Source organism: Falco peregrinus, chromosome 6 (genome assembly GCF_023634155.1).
Source record: "Falco peregrinus isolate bFalPer1 chromosome 6, bFalPer1.pri, whole genome shotgun sequence".
In the NCBI taxonomy this organism is placed as follows: domain Eukaryota; kingdom Metazoa; phylum Chordata; class Aves; order Falconiformes; family Falconidae; genus Falco; species Falco peregrinus.
Genome location: NC_073726.1, coordinates 46,803,372 through 46,820,196, shown reverse-complemented (window position 1 = coordinate 46,820,196; position 16,825 = coordinate 46,803,372). Strand labels below are relative to the sequence as shown.

Here is a 16,825-nt window from a genome sequence, read left to right as displayed (position 1 = left end):
CTCTACTACTGTGTGTTGCAAAGGGCGGCAGGCAAGCAAGCACAGGTGAACAATCCAGTAAGCAAGAGGCTCAGAAGAGATGAAACGTGAAAATTTCACTCTTTGATTTGGTGCCAGTAGATAAAATTGTCATCAGGTCATTCAACAGCCTACATGAAATGCACAGGCCTGTTGCTGGGCAGCAGCAGGCTCTACAAGCATTTTCCCTTTCCCTGTCCCAGAGATCTGGCTCCCTGTGTTCAAGGCCACAACGGGGATCGTGAAGCTGCATAGCCTTGGACCAGACCTGTGTAAGAAAGAGCAGTGAAAAGCCTGGTTAAGGCCACCCCACCTTCCACCGGAGCTGCATGTAAACTCAGATCCAGGTCCCTGACACTTGCTCAAGCTATGCTGTAGGTACATCTGTGCCTGGACATGCACCTTGCTGATCCTCACCTACCGGCTCACCCTCCTGAACTGACCTTGTCCCACCCTCGTCCCTGTGGATTTGCCCTGGATTTGTGGCTGTTCACGAACACTGCCACCATCCCTGGCCACCCACCCTGTGCTGGTGCTCCCTGCCTGCCCCACTTGCCTCCCCTCAGCTCCCAGCCCACCTGCCCTGGAGGGACAGCCCCCTCCTGCTGCTCCTATCACAGAAAATTAATCCTAGAACTAGAGTATCTGCAAGCAGTTTCAGCACAAAACCAGTATTTTTTTTGTCATGAACCAAGAACCACTCTCTATCTAAAACAGATTTTCTAAAATGTGTCTAATATATGAAAATTAATAAACTTTCAGAATCCATCCTCCTGTATGGAAAGTTTTGTCCTGTCTGTTAATAACATCAACTGGTTTACTAACTGTCATTCATAGCTGGCTGAATGTTTTCCTTTCAAATATTTATTGACAGACAGATTGGTAATCTAGATGTGATAGTATCATTAATAGTATCTGCTTTTCATATAAAATGTTATGTAGTTTTTAAATAAAAAAAACCCAGACCACTTTGAAGTAGCTGTCTGGATGTGCTGCTAGAGATCCAGTTTAGCTGCATCTTATCCCGGTCCGGATTAACAGGTCATGGCTCTTGAACTATTTTTTTTTTTTTTTAATTTTTATACTGCTCCATGATCTTAGACTTCTTTCACAGATCATTAGCACCCTGTAGCCTTTCTTGCTGATGTTATTTGCTGATTGATTTTTTTCCTACCTACTGACTTCACTTCCATGTACAATATTTCAATCATTTTGCACCAGCTACCACACATGCACCAGTGGTGTCAAACGTCTAAGCAGCTACATGCATACTATTTGATGCAGAGCAGTATAAAATCTCTAAGCTTCAAGTCATTACAGATTTCAAGTAGTAACTGCTCCTAAACAGGGGCAGTATTGTTCTTCCGCAGACACTGCTACTAGTTCATTCGGTTGTTATCGTTAAAGAACAGTATCAATGTTAGCTGTTTCACTGCAGACAATTTCAGCATGCTGACTATGGAAAAGGTTAGGAATAGAGCCCATAGGACTTAGAGAAAGAGCAATGTTTAAGGAAATATTATATAAACGAGGCATGGAAGAAGACACAAACCATAGGAGATTTCTCTCCAGGGTCCTATTGATCTATCACTAGTATCAGTTCCTTCGGAATGAATGGAAAGCAGAAGCTAGAAAGAGCTGTTTCTCATAATAAAATAGTAGAGTCAAGTAGCATTCTAACGGGTTGAGAAATCCTTTACAAGAGAGTGTGTACATAGACTTTTTACAGGTGCATCACTGCTACAATTATACAGTATTTCACATTAGGATAAAAGGCACCTGAGTTTTTGTCTCTGAAAGATAGTCAAATAAACATGAACGGAGCTCCAAAGTAATTACACATGCACAAGAAGCATCAAGGTGAATTCAGTAACACAAACTATTACTGGTTTTCCCTGATACTCTCAGACAGATGGGGAACTAATGCTATTTTCTCTACAGGTAATATTGCTATCTGGTGGATCTTAACACTGTGTGTGTTAGAATCAAACTTTTTATCTGCTGTATAAGGAAAAAGACATGACTTGACTTTCACAGCTTTTTAAGTGATGGCTATGATTACAGTGAATTTACACTTGTGTTGCTTTGCAAGAAAGACCTTCTTAGCAAGCATATAATAGAATCATAGAATCATTTTGGTTGTAAAAGACCTTGCTTGCTTTTAAATTGCTGTCTTATCGAAGAGATTTAAGCAGCACTTTTGGAAACTTGTATGGAACTATCAACTACCAATCTAAATAATTCTGGATTGTAATGGGGAAGTTATCAGTTCTTTTTTCCCTGTCTTTGTGAGTTGTCTGTTATATATTATGTACTTTACAAATGTGATCAGTTGGACCCACGTTGTTGGAAGAGGGCCTCATTCCTCCTCTGCAGCAGTGAAATAAAGGGTTTAGAAGAGTGACACTTCTGAAGACCAGAGGGCCTGGCTGGCACAGGGGCACCACACGGAGCTGGTGCCTGCAGCACCTGTGCAGAAATTGAGCTTGCAGTCAGCAGAAGAGAGGCAGCTCTCACAGGGGATGGGCACAACTCCCTAAGGAGCTGAGAAGACTTTGCATTTGCTCCTGTTGAGAAAGGCACTGAGTGAAAGCAGGGACCTGCCTGCAAGACGCAATGGGTGAGGAAGAGCTGTATATAAAGCTTTTGGTTTTCTAATCTGTCTACCTTGTCACGCATTTAATAAGTTAACTATTGAAGCTTGTGTTCTATTAATGTTTGACTTTTCTTTCTGCTAATCAAAAGCCTTCCGTCTTCTTGTGGAAGTATATAGAAAGTCTATAAAAAGACAGTACAGGCATGTACACTTCACAGTGTTGCTTGATTCAGAATCCTGCCCTGATGGTGAATCCAGAATACCACTAACTGGGTTCAGAGTTTCCTACCTAAGATTGCAAGCATTGCAATAGGTACTCTTTCTATGTTTTTTGCAGTTGGAATCTGTCTTCTGAATTTAAAGGCAAATAGATGCACACGCACATTTATTTTCTGTAAAAATTTAAACAGATCTAAATCCAGAAGACTGCAAAGACTTCCTAGTTCTTCAACAGACAAAATGTCTGGGACCAGGGAAGAACAGGTCTCATTCAGTGTTACTGAGGATGGTCTATGCAATTCAGGACAGTTCTGTTGCATGTATTGTAATCTTAAGAAGAACTAAATCTGGAATTTGTGGACTAGGTGGAAGCTATGGCCTTTGATCTCATGAGTTTCTATGAGTATAATTCCTAAAAGCAGTCCTGTGGATATTTGTTGGTACTTCAGTGCATAGAGTTACAGATTGACAGGCATGCTTTCAAAAACTGGATATTACCACAGACTGACATCTCCAAAGTTAAACTTTCATCCTGTGCTGGATCCTGAGTAGCTCTGCCTGGTTTACTTTAGATGAGATGCTATCAACTGCACCTTTAGTTGTTTATCCCACTCAGGGGTTGAACTAGTGGTGACCTTTTTGGCCCAACTGTACTATGGTTTGGTGCCACAGATTTAAAAGTAACTTGATGATTGTCTCTATTTTGCAACATAGACCATAAGATTTGGTGCACCAGTCATGCACCAAACACATTTCAACCCCTAACAGGGACACAAAGATCTGAACCAAGTGGTTGACAACTTTACCACCGAGTCTTTCAGTGGGAGAGAACACACAACAAAATGTGGAGATATATCTTTGTATTTGCTGACATCTGCCCTTAACTCTTCATGACTTGCATCCTTTCCTTCCTTGATACTTTTTCTGGTTTAATTGCCTCACTTTCTGTTGTCTTGTTCAAAACACTGTTTGCTGAATTTCTTTTTGCTTCTACAATGATTTTATTATCATCCATCTTTTACTAATGTTACCTTTTGTGCTGGTCAAAAACCCCATCAGTCTCTTCAGCTTCACAGCAAATCCCATAGGGTGTTAACTAGAGCCCCAAGGAAATGATGCTGCTCATCAACCTGTGCTGTAAGAAAGTTGAAAGCTTCCTGATAGCAAGATAATCTGGTGTCAGTATCAGGATGACTGCTGCGAGGAGTCCAGAGGTGTCTAAATATGCTTCAGTGCAGTGACTGGTAGGTTAGCTGCAGAAGCAACCAGAAACAGATGAAGAAGGAGGCAGGGCTAATCCTGAGAAGAAATGCTGCTTCTGTGGCTAGGCATTCATGCATCTCATTCTTGCAGACCCTTTCTAGATATTCAAGTTGCAAGAGACTGTGGTGACTGCTGGAACCTCTTCTGTTCTTCCCACAACTGCAAGTGCTGCTCCTGCCTGTTTTGATAGGCCACACCAGCCAGTTTCTGTCATTGCTAGTCCATGGTGGGCTGTACCAGCCCTCAGGAAAATGTTTGTGTTATTAGTCGCTACAATATTTAGCTTTTGATTAATGCTGGATGTCTCCCCTAGCAAACCTGTTTTCTGGGGCTGGGTAGCAGGGATTATAAACCATGGGCTGCTCATGGCATCTCCAGAGGCCACCTTGGTGCCTCTCTGGAGACCTTTGAACATCTGCATGTGGACAGCTATAAAGAACTTGACCACAGCATGCTGTGCAGGCAGAGATAGTTTCTGAGACTGAAGAGGTCCAGCTGGGGACCCTCTGGGGCACAATGTCTTGAATACAAGGTACTAACAGCCCATTGTAAGACTGAAAGGGGAGAGTCATTCTCTGAATGGTTTGTGTCAACCAAAGGCAGAGAGAGATGAATCATGAAGATGAAGAGTGGGAGAGGATGGAACAAAAGCTCTTTTCTCTCTGGAGGAGGGGGAGGAGGACATAGAGGAGGATTTCTTGGCAAGAGGGAACATAGAAAAGTCCCTCTGACCTAGTCAGCCCTGACTCTTCAGCTGTGTTTAGGTCTTACTCCTCCTTCCTCCCCAAGTCGAGGCAGTCACTTACACAGGCCTTGTTAGCCTTTCATTCCTCCCATCTCACCAACTGTCTTCTAGCAACTCCAACTGGAATTGTTTTTATAGTGAAACGGCCTGCGTAGTTTCCAGATAGCACTGGGGACAGAAATTAACAGCCACACAACAGCAGGCAGAATAAACACATCTATCAACCCAGTGCCATTGAGGAGTGAATAGGTGAAGCCACTAAGCCTCAGAGGCCATAAAGACATCTTCACTCCCTTTGTGTGGAGGTAGGAGTGGGCCTAGAAATTCAATGACACAAGGAAACAGAGATCAATTTCCTTGTAATCTTCCCATTACATTTGAAACACTGCAAAAGACATTCAGAGTTAGTCATATTTTCCTTGCCCTACTCCAGTCAATCCTCATTGGTCTTCCCTTCATCTGTGAATGTGCAACAGCCTGGAGATAAGTGCCATCCTTGATGCTCTGAGAAGATTCAAAGAGAACAGAGGGCCGTGCTTACAGGTGTCGAAGAAACTGCTCTTTGCTATTTCAGTCTCATAAAAAGTTAAAAAGACTTCACTGTGTCCTCACAGGAGCTGTGCTCTGCACAGCCCAGACCTGTACTTCGGGAAAACATTGGAAATACTTGTGTCCAGTCTGCCATGCAGCCTGCTATCTTGGAGGCAGATGGCAAAAGCCCCAGTTTCCTTTTACACAGCATGTGACAGAGTTACAGTTAAACTGGGTGCTTGCTCGAGTCATGTATGGTCTCATGACTGGTGATGCAGTGGGTGCATAGCACTTCCTATGATGCAGGTGGTACCCGGATGCTGCTAATGCTATTGCTGCCCATAGAGAAGATGCTACTGTTCCTCTGAATCCAGCACTGGAATTATGGACCATATGTGTATCAGAAGTCCTTCTGATGACCTGAAAATATGTTCATAGACATGCCTCAATGAGTAAAGAGGTGGGACAACTGAGTGGTAGTCTTTGTAGTTTATAGCTGCCTCTGCACAGGTTGCAGATGGGAATGTGGATCCTATCAGTGGCCCTTATGGAACCCATGAATATATGAAGGGTGAAGACCTGGGGCAGAACAGCCACACCAGCAAAGACTCCCAGAAAGCAATTGTCCATGTCTTCTTTCTCAGACAAAAGGATGTGCAGAAAGTCTAAGACAGCTCATTCAGGTTGTCCTCTTAGTCTAGTTGCCATAGAAAGAGGATAGTGCTTCCTCTCATATAGCATATTTCCTTGCCTGCTATTCTTAGAGCAGCCAATAGGGATTGTGGAGCCAATCCAAATAAGAAAGTATAAAAGAAGCAGGAAAAGAAGTAAGACTTACTGTATGGGCAATGGTGGCAGGACCAGTGACATGCTACTTGTTATCTACATGATACAGATAAATGACAGGACATCATATCTAGACAGGCTCACTGGTAGGGTCAGTTAAGAAGGAATATGTTAGTGAGACTGCTTTCATAAGACATTTTTGAAGCACATGCATGGAGGGGATATTTGGTCTATAGGGCTAGTTTAAAGCTAGTCTGAAGTACTGAAGTAAACACCCCAAAGTATAGCATGGATGTATCTAACTGTTGTGTCTTACTGATCCATTCCTATTTTGCTGCATTACTTACATAACGTAGACTACACGTTTGTGTTTCAGAGTTGAAAAATTCATGTGTTATGCCAGATTCTAACACCTTTTTCTGTCCTCATGGTCAAAGGTCTTATCAGCAGTGTAATGAGCAAGTGAGCAGCCTCCTTCCAAACCAGGAAAATAATTCCCAGAGGTATCAGGAAGCAGGGTAGAAAGCACTTCCTATCAATGCTGTTTTTCATCTTCACTGCCAGCAGAACAGAACCAAGGAGTCACAACCAGACTCATAAACATTATGGTACCACTTTGCAGCATCTTTTAGTTTTGACACTGTCTTTAGTAATGCAAGTTAGAATGATCTACCTTTTACCTGTGCTAAATGACAGAATTAAACACCAGGATTCAAACCAGCTTGCTAAGCTCTGGGATGTCTAAGCCAATAGCAATATATCACTAGCAAACATATGATGTGGTCTTTCTCTGTTACATACACAGCACAGTTAATGTGCACATGCCTGGTAGTTCTGTTTTCCTAAATGCCAGACTTACTGTGCTTGCACAAAAGTGTTACATATGAGTAATAGATCCCACACTTTTGGAAGCACAGCTTTACTGCTCATATAACACTACTCACAGAGAGCACAGGCTTATAGCCTGCTCATATCTTACTTGTTGGCTGGTGAGGCTGGCTGCCTGCACACCACTGCTACAAGAAGGAAGCACTGCAGGGAGGAACAAGCTGCACACTTTAAGAATAGCTGTGAAACCAGGAGAAACCTGCTTTCAGCTAACATCCTTCTTCCATCTGTCAAATGAGAGAATGTGTTCCCATTATGTGCTGGGAGAAGGAGCCATACACTGAGCATCCCACACAAACCAGATCTTTTTTCTTATCTAAGTTCTCAGATAAGCTAGGATGATTCTCATTTTCAAAACCTTTTTAGTTTTTGAGGAACCCATTGAGAAATCACTTGCACATAGGTTTTGGATGCCAAAATAAACTGACAATGCTCCTTAGGTTTCCTATGTCACTTAAGTGTGGCTAAAATTAAGGTTGTGACTGCTACTGTTTTCTTAGACAATGAAGCATACCCTGCACACATTCTTTTCCTCAGTATCAATTTTTTTTCTCAAGTCCTCGTACTTGCAAATTCAGTAAGTTTTTAGACATCATCTCTACCTCTCAATGTGTCTGAACTTCCTTTTAATAAAACACATAAAATCCTTCTCTAAACATTTATTGATTTACTTCTTTTCACACAATAAAATCTTAAATGCAGTATCAATCTCTGCTACGAAATATGCTCTAAGGGTGATGTCATGTGTAAAGTATTTCCATTTCAAGAATTAACTTTACAAATGATATTTCTACTGGAGTGTCTTAACCTTATCTAATAATAATAAGCCATAAAGTGCTGTAGTTAATATTAATGTGAAACTTGAATAACTTAAATTGCATTAGTGCAAGATGAGCATTTGGGCTACTAGCTCTAATCCAACAAGAATAAAGGGTATTTTGAAAAGCAGAAATCTAACTGAAAGATTTTGATTTTGATGAACTTTTACAAACATACAGGTTTACCTTCTCAAATACAGAATTAGCAATGAAAAATATTTTGAGAAATCTGGGTAAACATACCTATCTACACTGGCTAAACAGTTCATAGAAACTACAATGATTAATTCATCTATATTTGGACAGATATGTGGGGTTCTTTCCTATTTAAGACTCCTTCGAGCTCTAGAAAGTCGTTCTTAAATAGGCTATGCATGTTTGAAATATAGAAATTCATCACTCTTTAGGAAGCCAGCAATTACCAGTGAAAAAAAGTCTTTCTTTTCAGCCACTAAATGCCTGTTGCATTTTCAGCTGCAGAGATGAATATTGATGAGAATAACAAAAAAAGCTTTTAAAAAAAGAGTATTTAAAAACCTTGACAATAGATTTGTTACTTCATTTTTACCCTCAACTTATTCAATACTGTCTGAGTATATGGCTCTAAGGAAGTGTTGTTCCATAGTTGTTTTTTAATGCACTTTATTTCCACCTCAAAATCTGAGTTAAAAAGTATCACAGACACGAAACATAAATAGTAAAACTAAAAAATAACATCATCAGCAATGTTATTAAGTACTAAAACACAAGGAGTCATCAAGTTTTAAATTACATGAGGAACAGAAAACAGGTAGATGTTCAAAACAAACTAAAAGAATTTTTATCTATATGAAATTCAAATTAGTGAGAATCCAATTACAGTTTGAGATCTTAAAATATTTAGATGGTATTCACTATTTTGAATGCATGATGACAGAGCTGAACTTATCCACAGATATCCAGAAATGTTTCATGGTTCCACGCAGGATGTGAAAATTTTTTTAGATCTTCAGCAAGCTGTTGTGAATACAGCAAGTGTTGGTTACATCAGATAAAACTTACCATGATCCCAGTTTTTGGGCCCCATAACTATTCTGACAGCTGTGCCTTCAAAAGAACTCAGTTTTGAATAGGAAATTATGTATTTTACTGTGTAAGCTCTCTTGCCTTGCTGAGTCATTTAAGCGAAGAAATGTGACACACAGCTTCAGCTTTGACTGCTTGTGTTTTGGTGTAACATTGTTCCATCAAAGACATGTTAAAAATGTGGTCCTTAAGGACCGTTTTCTCTAGCTCAGTGGGGAAGCTGCTAAAATTCAGCCCATGCGTCAAGCCATTCTTTGTTAATTATCTTTGGTTCCAAAGATAGTGATTCTTCCAAGTAACTGCATAACCATCTTGTCCTCAGTTGGTTTCAGGAGTATCTCTAAATCTTGATTCTGTCCTCTTTTCTCACATTAAGCACATTTTAAAAAGACCTCAGTTGGAATTTTATGTCAGAATCTGGTCTCAGCATTAGTATACTTCACAAAAGCAGGTGTTATTAACAATGTTTTCATAAACATCAGTTAGAGTGCAGATAGTGCTAAAACTATGATATATTAACAATCTATTTATTAATTTTGAAAAATTTAAACAAGAATACAAGAAAGCTGATCTCTAAGAAGTATGAAAAATAGAGAAAATATATCATTGGCTAAGAGCAGGGATTAAGATTAAAAAATTCTGTTTGAATAACAGCATTGCTGAAAAAGTAATAACTTTATAGTTAAACCTTGAATATCTCTTGTAATTCATCAAATGCTACTTTTATATACCTATGACTTCTACCATTTATCTCACTTGTCTAATAAGGTATGTGGAATATTATTGTCTTTAATTATCTTTGGTGTTTCAGAGCAAAGACTCATATTGTAGTGTATATGGATTGACCAATGCATCCTGTCAGGGAAATTGTTCACAACTTCATGTTTTTCCCATACAAAAATCCCTTGCTGTCTTTTACAAGCGATCCATCCAGTAAGCCTTAATGCGTCAAAAAGCCTCTTGCAGCAATGTCAGCTTCATGCTCATTCTCCAGTATTAACAAACTGCAAGCAGACTAATCTCTATTTACCTCAACCATTCTACACATGCTGCTTCCAGAACATTCCACGTACTTTTCACTAGGTTTTATTCTGCCCTAATATCTTGCATTAAGTACCTGCATTACATGTGGCAGCCCTCTAAGCCTTACTGGTGTCTATTTCCCCTCATTCACTCTCTTTAAACAGTTTTCCAAAATCAAACAGTAAGTTTTCATGCTAGGCCCACTATCTTTCTTGTTTGGAATGCTAGTAGAAGCCTCCACTGATATATTCTGGTGTGCAAAATGTAAGAAGAATCCCTTTCTATCACTGATTTATAGTTTAAATTGTCTAGCACCAAAAATGATCGGAAAAATGACTGCAATGTACTCTGTCCACAGCTGAGAAGCAAAATTCATGTACACAGTAGCAAATCAAACACAAAAACTGCAAGAAGCCTCTGCATCTTACATGAAATGAAGGTATTAGGAAAACAACGTTTCATTCAAGGCTTTTAAGAGTACTTACATAAGGGGCAAAGTGTTTCCCGGCCAACTGCTATGTAAAGACAAACATCTGGGATTCATTGACAACCCCATTCACACATATTCAATGACAGTCCAAAAACAGACTGAAAAGCCAAAAATAATTAAAATAAATTCTAAACAGCCATCACTTCAAATTACGTATTTTATTCTCCTTCACTTTGTCTATTACATCTATATAAAGTGAGTCCAATGCAATGACATTACTTTATACCACATTTGCATATGCAAAAAACATGTCTACAAAAACAGTAGAGAGATGTTTACCTCCATTCAAAAAAGTGTTTTAAATAACATGAAAGCCATAACTGTTAGTTCCCATGCTTGGATAATGACAGAAACTATACCTTTGGGAGAAGCTGGATTGCTTGGAGTATTCTCTGTCTGTGTCCAGAGTTAAGGATTCCTATTTCCAGGAGATCCTGGTCTTCCATTACGTTGCTTCCCTAAAAATGAAAAAAGAAGTGAAATAAAAATGAAAAGATAACAGATGCCTTCAATAGCCTGAAACAAGTCCTTCTGCTGCATTTAAAAGAAAACACTTTTCTTAACTTACAGTATCTGATAAGAATCATAAACTACTGATGATTGCATTCATTCTCATGATGACAAAATATGGTGGAAGATGCTTGAAGTCAGGGACAACTACCATACTGCTGGCAGCACTGCCAGTGGAGAAATTGGAGTTCTCATGCAAGCTAAATACCAGATGTGAACCTTTGTTCATTTAACTGAAACGAAGGACAAGACTATAGAAATGTTCAGAAGCTCCTCAATTCTGCTCCTACCTCACCAAGCTACACATGATGTTTGTTTTTCTCCAGACTGGAAAATACTTAACACTGAATAAGATGAGAAGAGTCATTGAGGATAAAATTATTTAGTTCCTTGTTAGAAAAGGTGAAGAAAGGGAACGCTGTCAACAAACCCCATACAGTCCCCATGCCCCTAAACTTTGTAATCCTAACAGGTAAAGTCACTGCTCTTACAACCCTGCTTGTGGGCAGGTCAAATAATTCCTAAGCAAACAGCTGAAAAAGACCACTTGTTCAAACAATACATAAAATAGTGGCCCAAAAAGTTCTATAAAATGAGCCCCCACAATTTAAGCCTCTAGTCTTAGGAGTTGTTAGCAGTAGGAGAGGACCTATAGTTACACAAACAGCATAATATGACTCCTAAATTCAAGCAGTTTGACACTATCTAGATAGTAAGTTCAGCATTTGAAGGTTGAGGTACTTGATTATCAGGCAGTGATTATTTGGAATCACATGAAGCACAACAGTAGCTCAAAAAAGGGAATTTCAGCCAGGGATCAAATCAAGATAGTTCAAAGTAGGCTGGCAAACTTGTATTCCATTTTCTAGAATACCTCATTTCAGAGAAAACCTCACTTAAAAAAAAAAACAAATACTGTTAAAAAGCTTCTAACTACTACAATTGCAAACAAAATCTGCAAAAAAACAGATGACCTTTCTTGAACCCTTACCTCTGTTGGAGTCTCATGACATCAGTTTGCTAGAAGCAAGAATTATTATTTGTACTGATTTAACATCTTCCTGGAACAGGCATTATGTGAGCGAAACCACAAAAACTTCACTCCACCTTTCCATTTGGCTTGCTGCTTCTGACTCAGTGAAGCTCTTAAGCAGCAGCAAAATGAAAAGCTAATAGGCACATAACAGAACATGCTTAAATACTTTGCTGAATCAGGGCTTAATAACAAATTCTTTCTGAATATCAAATCTCCCGTCCCACAGCAACATGGCTTGCTTTCAAAAGCACGCTGGAATATGCAATACCTCACCCTGTTCAGCTGCTAAATCTTCACTTACTTCAGATGGACCAATTAGTTTACAGATGTACTCTTGAGGACTGTCAAGAGCTACTCTGTACAGCATCCTGCAAAATCTAGGGGATATCTTTTTAAGTCAAACTTTGCAAAGCTATTACATTTAAAATTATATTTCATGGTAAGTGGTATAATTTAAGGCTACAAGTCTGCAAATCATATCCTGAAAGAATTTGTTTGCAGCATTCAGAACAGGGGCAGACAGAGACCTGCTCTAAAGGGAGAAGCTGTGCAATCATGCCGGTTTAAGTAGATCACATGGTGTAAGAGTGTGCGCAGCACAGGCTGTGCAAACTGTGATAGAGATGAGGTGGGGTTAATACCTCCTTCATCCCCCTGGTAAATACATACAAAATATAACTTCCCCTTTCTTCCTTTCTCCTTTAAATGACCTAAGGGAGGCTGTAAACTTATGGGAAGAACTGGGGAAAAAATTCTTCCATTTTGGGCTGGATTCTTCAGCTGCTGGAAATAGCTAGCATAAATGGACTTAAGGAAACTGAGCCAACTTAGGATCCAGTCCAAAACAAAGGCTATACATTTTTATTAATTTTAACAAATGCAATTATTGTCTTTACAGCTATTGCTTTCACCTCATCTTACTGTTTTTCAGATTTCACCTTTCATCGCTGCATGATGTTTACGCACAGTCATGGTGTACTTGTCACTGAGCAACCTCACACTGTTTACTGGTGCCAGTAACCTTGACATCCAGTTTCAAATATTGCAATGTTTAAAACCCAATCCAACTAACACTTAGCACAGGAATAATCCCGTCTATTTGCCCATAGTTGCTGCATAGTAGAGAAAGTGTTATTTTATTAATTCTTTACTGATGTTTTTTCCTTATATATTACTACTTTTTTTTTTCTTTGCAGTTGATATTACATATTTTTAAAAGTATGCCAAGGTTACAAAATGAAATATTTTAAACTCTGGGAAGTCCGGAACTGATGTTGCGCCATTGTTCCCAGCCTAAGTAGTCAACAACCTGGTCTTTCAATGTGTTCAGGTTTTGGAGCTTTTGCTGTGTGTTCCCGTCAGAGTCAGCAGCAGACACTTATCTCTCCTGTAAATCAGACTTCATTGTCTCCTGCCATGGAGCTGAACCAGCTCTTCATGTTTCCACACGAGCAAACCAGGAAACTTTAGATACTCACTATAATCCACTATTGCTTAACATAGAGGAGTAAACTGATAGTAGTAGAAAGCTGCTTCCGTTTTGCAGTCACATCTGTGAAAAGAAAGAAACAGTCCCCCCATATTCCTACCTCCTTGGTGTCAGCTTCCATTCTCCCCTTAATCCTAGTCCTTGATTCTTTATTTACCTGATTACTCTTCTTGTGCTACTCTAGTCTCCTTCCACAGGCTCCTACATTGCGAGTGAGGAAAACCTACCTTCCCTCTGTGGCAGAACAGAGACGAGGAGAAATTCTCTCCCTGCTTTTAGCTGCTATGCACACTTTTATTATAAGCTGGGCCAAATTTAACCTCAATTAACTTTACAGAGATGACATAGTAAATGTAATTACAATTAATATGAATGCAAGGTTGTCTTTTCACGTTATTTCAGCTTTAAAAATAGCTGAGCTACATTAGCTGAAAACTCACCCAAAAGAAATTATTCTAGTAGATGCCTAGAGAATTTGAGTTAAAGATTTATCTTCGATTCGTTTACATACAAAACAGGTTCTTATAACGGGAAATATGGGCCAGCAATCTCTACTGGGGTTATTATGCTTTTATTATGTAATAAAATCATAAGAAGCTTTGTGATATTGTAGTTTCTTAAGTCTATAGGAAAACTTCAGGCTATATGCAATATTCTTTCCTTTGGAAGGAAAACTTCTTGAAATTAAAGCAGTAAGAATATATAAAAATTGCTTATACTAGGACAGATTCAGATTACAATGTTGAAATTCCTGTCTTGTTAGTTCATAAGTATTACTTATGAATTAGAAAGAACCTGCTTCTGAAGCTCCAGTTAGGAAAAAGGGTAGCTGACCCACTCCTCCCTACCCCCCCACTCCCACCCACCGTGGGTTTTGTGGTTCTGCACTGCTCTCAGGAATATCATCTTTTTTCCTTGTAAGCAATACAGGAAGCCAATCTCCTGAGTAAGGAGGCAGTAGTTTCACAGAACAGTTGGGCTCAAGAAGGAAGGAAAAATGACTCTGCATGTGGGAGACTGGAGGCATATGAAAAACAACACAATTTTAAAAAACCAGAAATGTTGCCAAAATCTGAGATAGTTCCTATAAATAGGTTCAGAACAAAGTACATAATGGTACTCTATGACAGAAATACTTCATTGGCATTTTTTTGGGTTGTTCCACACAAAATCACCTCTGGCACTCTCCACCTGAAGTTATAGAATCAGAGAATAACAGAATCATTTAGGCTGGAAAAGACCTTTGAGATCAAATCCAACCATTAACCCAGGACTTCCAAGTCCACCACTAAACCATGTCTCGAAGCAGCACAATTGTGTGGTTTTTAAATATCTCCAGGAATGGTGATTCCACCGCCTTCCTGCGCAGCCTGTTCCAATGCCTGACCACACTTTCAGTGAAGAAATCTTTCTTCATATCCAACATAAACCTCCCCTGGTTTCCTCTTGTCCTGTCGCTTGCTATCTAGGAGAAGAGACCTACCCCCACCTGCCTACAGCCTCCTTTCAGGTAGTTGCACAGAGCAATAAGGTCCCCCCTGAGTCTCCTCCTCTCCAAATCAAACAACCCCAGTTCCCTCAGCTCTTCCTCATAAGACTTGTGCTCCAGACCCTTCACCAGCTTCGTTGCCCTAAAGTTAAATACAGTCAACAATAAAGTTAAATACAGTTGCCCTAAAGTTAATACGTTATTTCCCAAAATTGCTGGATTAGACTAATACTAGATTCCAAATGTATGTGAGTACAGGTAGATGTATATGGAATCTTTAGAAAACAATTTAATCTGGGATATGTCAGATCTAGAGCAAAAAAAAATCTAATAAAAATAGTCTAATTTTAATACATTAAACAGCTCAAAGAACCTCTAAAATCCAATCAAAGCAAAAGATTCATAAACTTACTGACAAATTCATCTACTATCAAATGAGAACAATTTTTAAAATTCTTAAAAAAAAAAAAAAAAGACCAATGCGCATCCTACATTCTGCAGGAACAAAAGTGGTTTGAAGATTTAACCCTGAAGATAAACTTTAGTGATTAGAAGAACATATAGGATAGCAGGCACGACTGTATGTTTCTCATTGCCTCCTTTTTGTATCTATGTTTGTAATCTTCCTTCATATATTTTCTGTGCTGGAGACCTGTGGTGAAAAATTCCAATGCCTGATTCTCTCACTTAAGTAAAATAGTAGAGAAGCTTTAAACCAGCTGGCAGGTATATCACTAGACTTATCTGAAAACTCAACCACTGAAGTTGGAAGAGATGGACTGTGGGCAACAAACCACCTGCATATGCTTTTTGGTCTTATTATTATTCTTCATCTTGGTTGACAGATTGAAAACCGAATAAAGGATAAAGGTTAGAGAGTGATTTCATACACTTTCATTGCAAAGTTCTGGGAAAAAACCCTCAACAGGGAGGCAAATGCATATGCATCACTTTATGTAAATGGAGTAAAAACTGACTGAAAAAAGACACAGTACAAATTAATTTTGCATTCAAGGTTTTTTTCTCCCTTACAAAGAAAAGATTGAAGAAATAGAAGAAATAAGAATAAGTAAGAAGCAAAAGATTGGGGAGAGTTCTGGCTAAAGGCTGGCAATGCCAACTGAACCAGCTTTTTCTATGCTCAGCTAAGTCAGCTAGCGGAGGGAAAGCAGTACATCTGGTGCCTGAGCTGCTGCTCACCAGGTTAAGTTGAATTAATTTGCTGTGCAGCCATTATTCAGACCAAGTTCAGCTGGAGATGACAAGTGCTATGCGAGGTGGCAACAACTTAATTTTTTTGTGCTTCTGGTGTATCGGAAATTGCTTTGCCCAAGAACAGGGCTGGTGTGGGTAAGGGAAAGATGACTTCTGAGGTGAGTATAGTGTTGATGGGGCAGCATTGCTGCTTGCATCACTCCTGTTGCATGGAGCACTTTATGCTCTCCTTTGCCCTCTCCCAGCCACCCATGTAGTAATCTGCCACATCATCAACATAATGAGATCAGTAGGGATCCTAAAGACCTGGTACAAGTGGCACCTAACACATAGCAATGGGTAGGATCACGGTGTATGCATATCACAGACAAGGCCTGGTGGGTGTTCAAAAGTGCCTTGCCAGTATCTCTACCAACGTGAACTGCACTGAATCTCACCCTGGCTGAATGGGACTTGACGCTGTAGGAGCACAGCTGGGGGGATCTGAATGCAGTTGTGGCAACAGGCCTCACACTTGGGCTTACAGGACTGCTGGAAATATGACCTGGCACAGAAAGGAAAAAAGGGAATATGGAAGATGGTACACTTAGCTGCAGTATCCGAGAGCACCATTATTCTCTGCTCTCTCAGATATAAGAGAGGAG

At 39.6% G+C, this 16,825-nt stretch overlaps 1 protein-coding gene across 5 annotated transcripts in view; it reads right to left on the bottom strand.

Annotated features, from left to right (window-relative positions):
• Nucleotides 1-16,825, bottom strand: part of ANKS1B (ankyrin repeat and sterile alpha motif domain containing 1B) — a 442,036-nt gene that overhangs the window by 160,650 nt on the left and 264,561 nt on the right. For all 5 annotated transcript variants that reach the window (XM_027794224.2, XM_027794228.2, XM_027794229.2 and 2 more), the window contains one exon: nucleotides 10,802-10,900. In XM_027794224.2, the coding sequence (XP_027650025.2) occupies nucleotides 10,802-10,900 (99 nt within the window). The remainder of the gene's footprint in view (nucleotides 1-10,801; nucleotides 10,901-16,825) is intronic.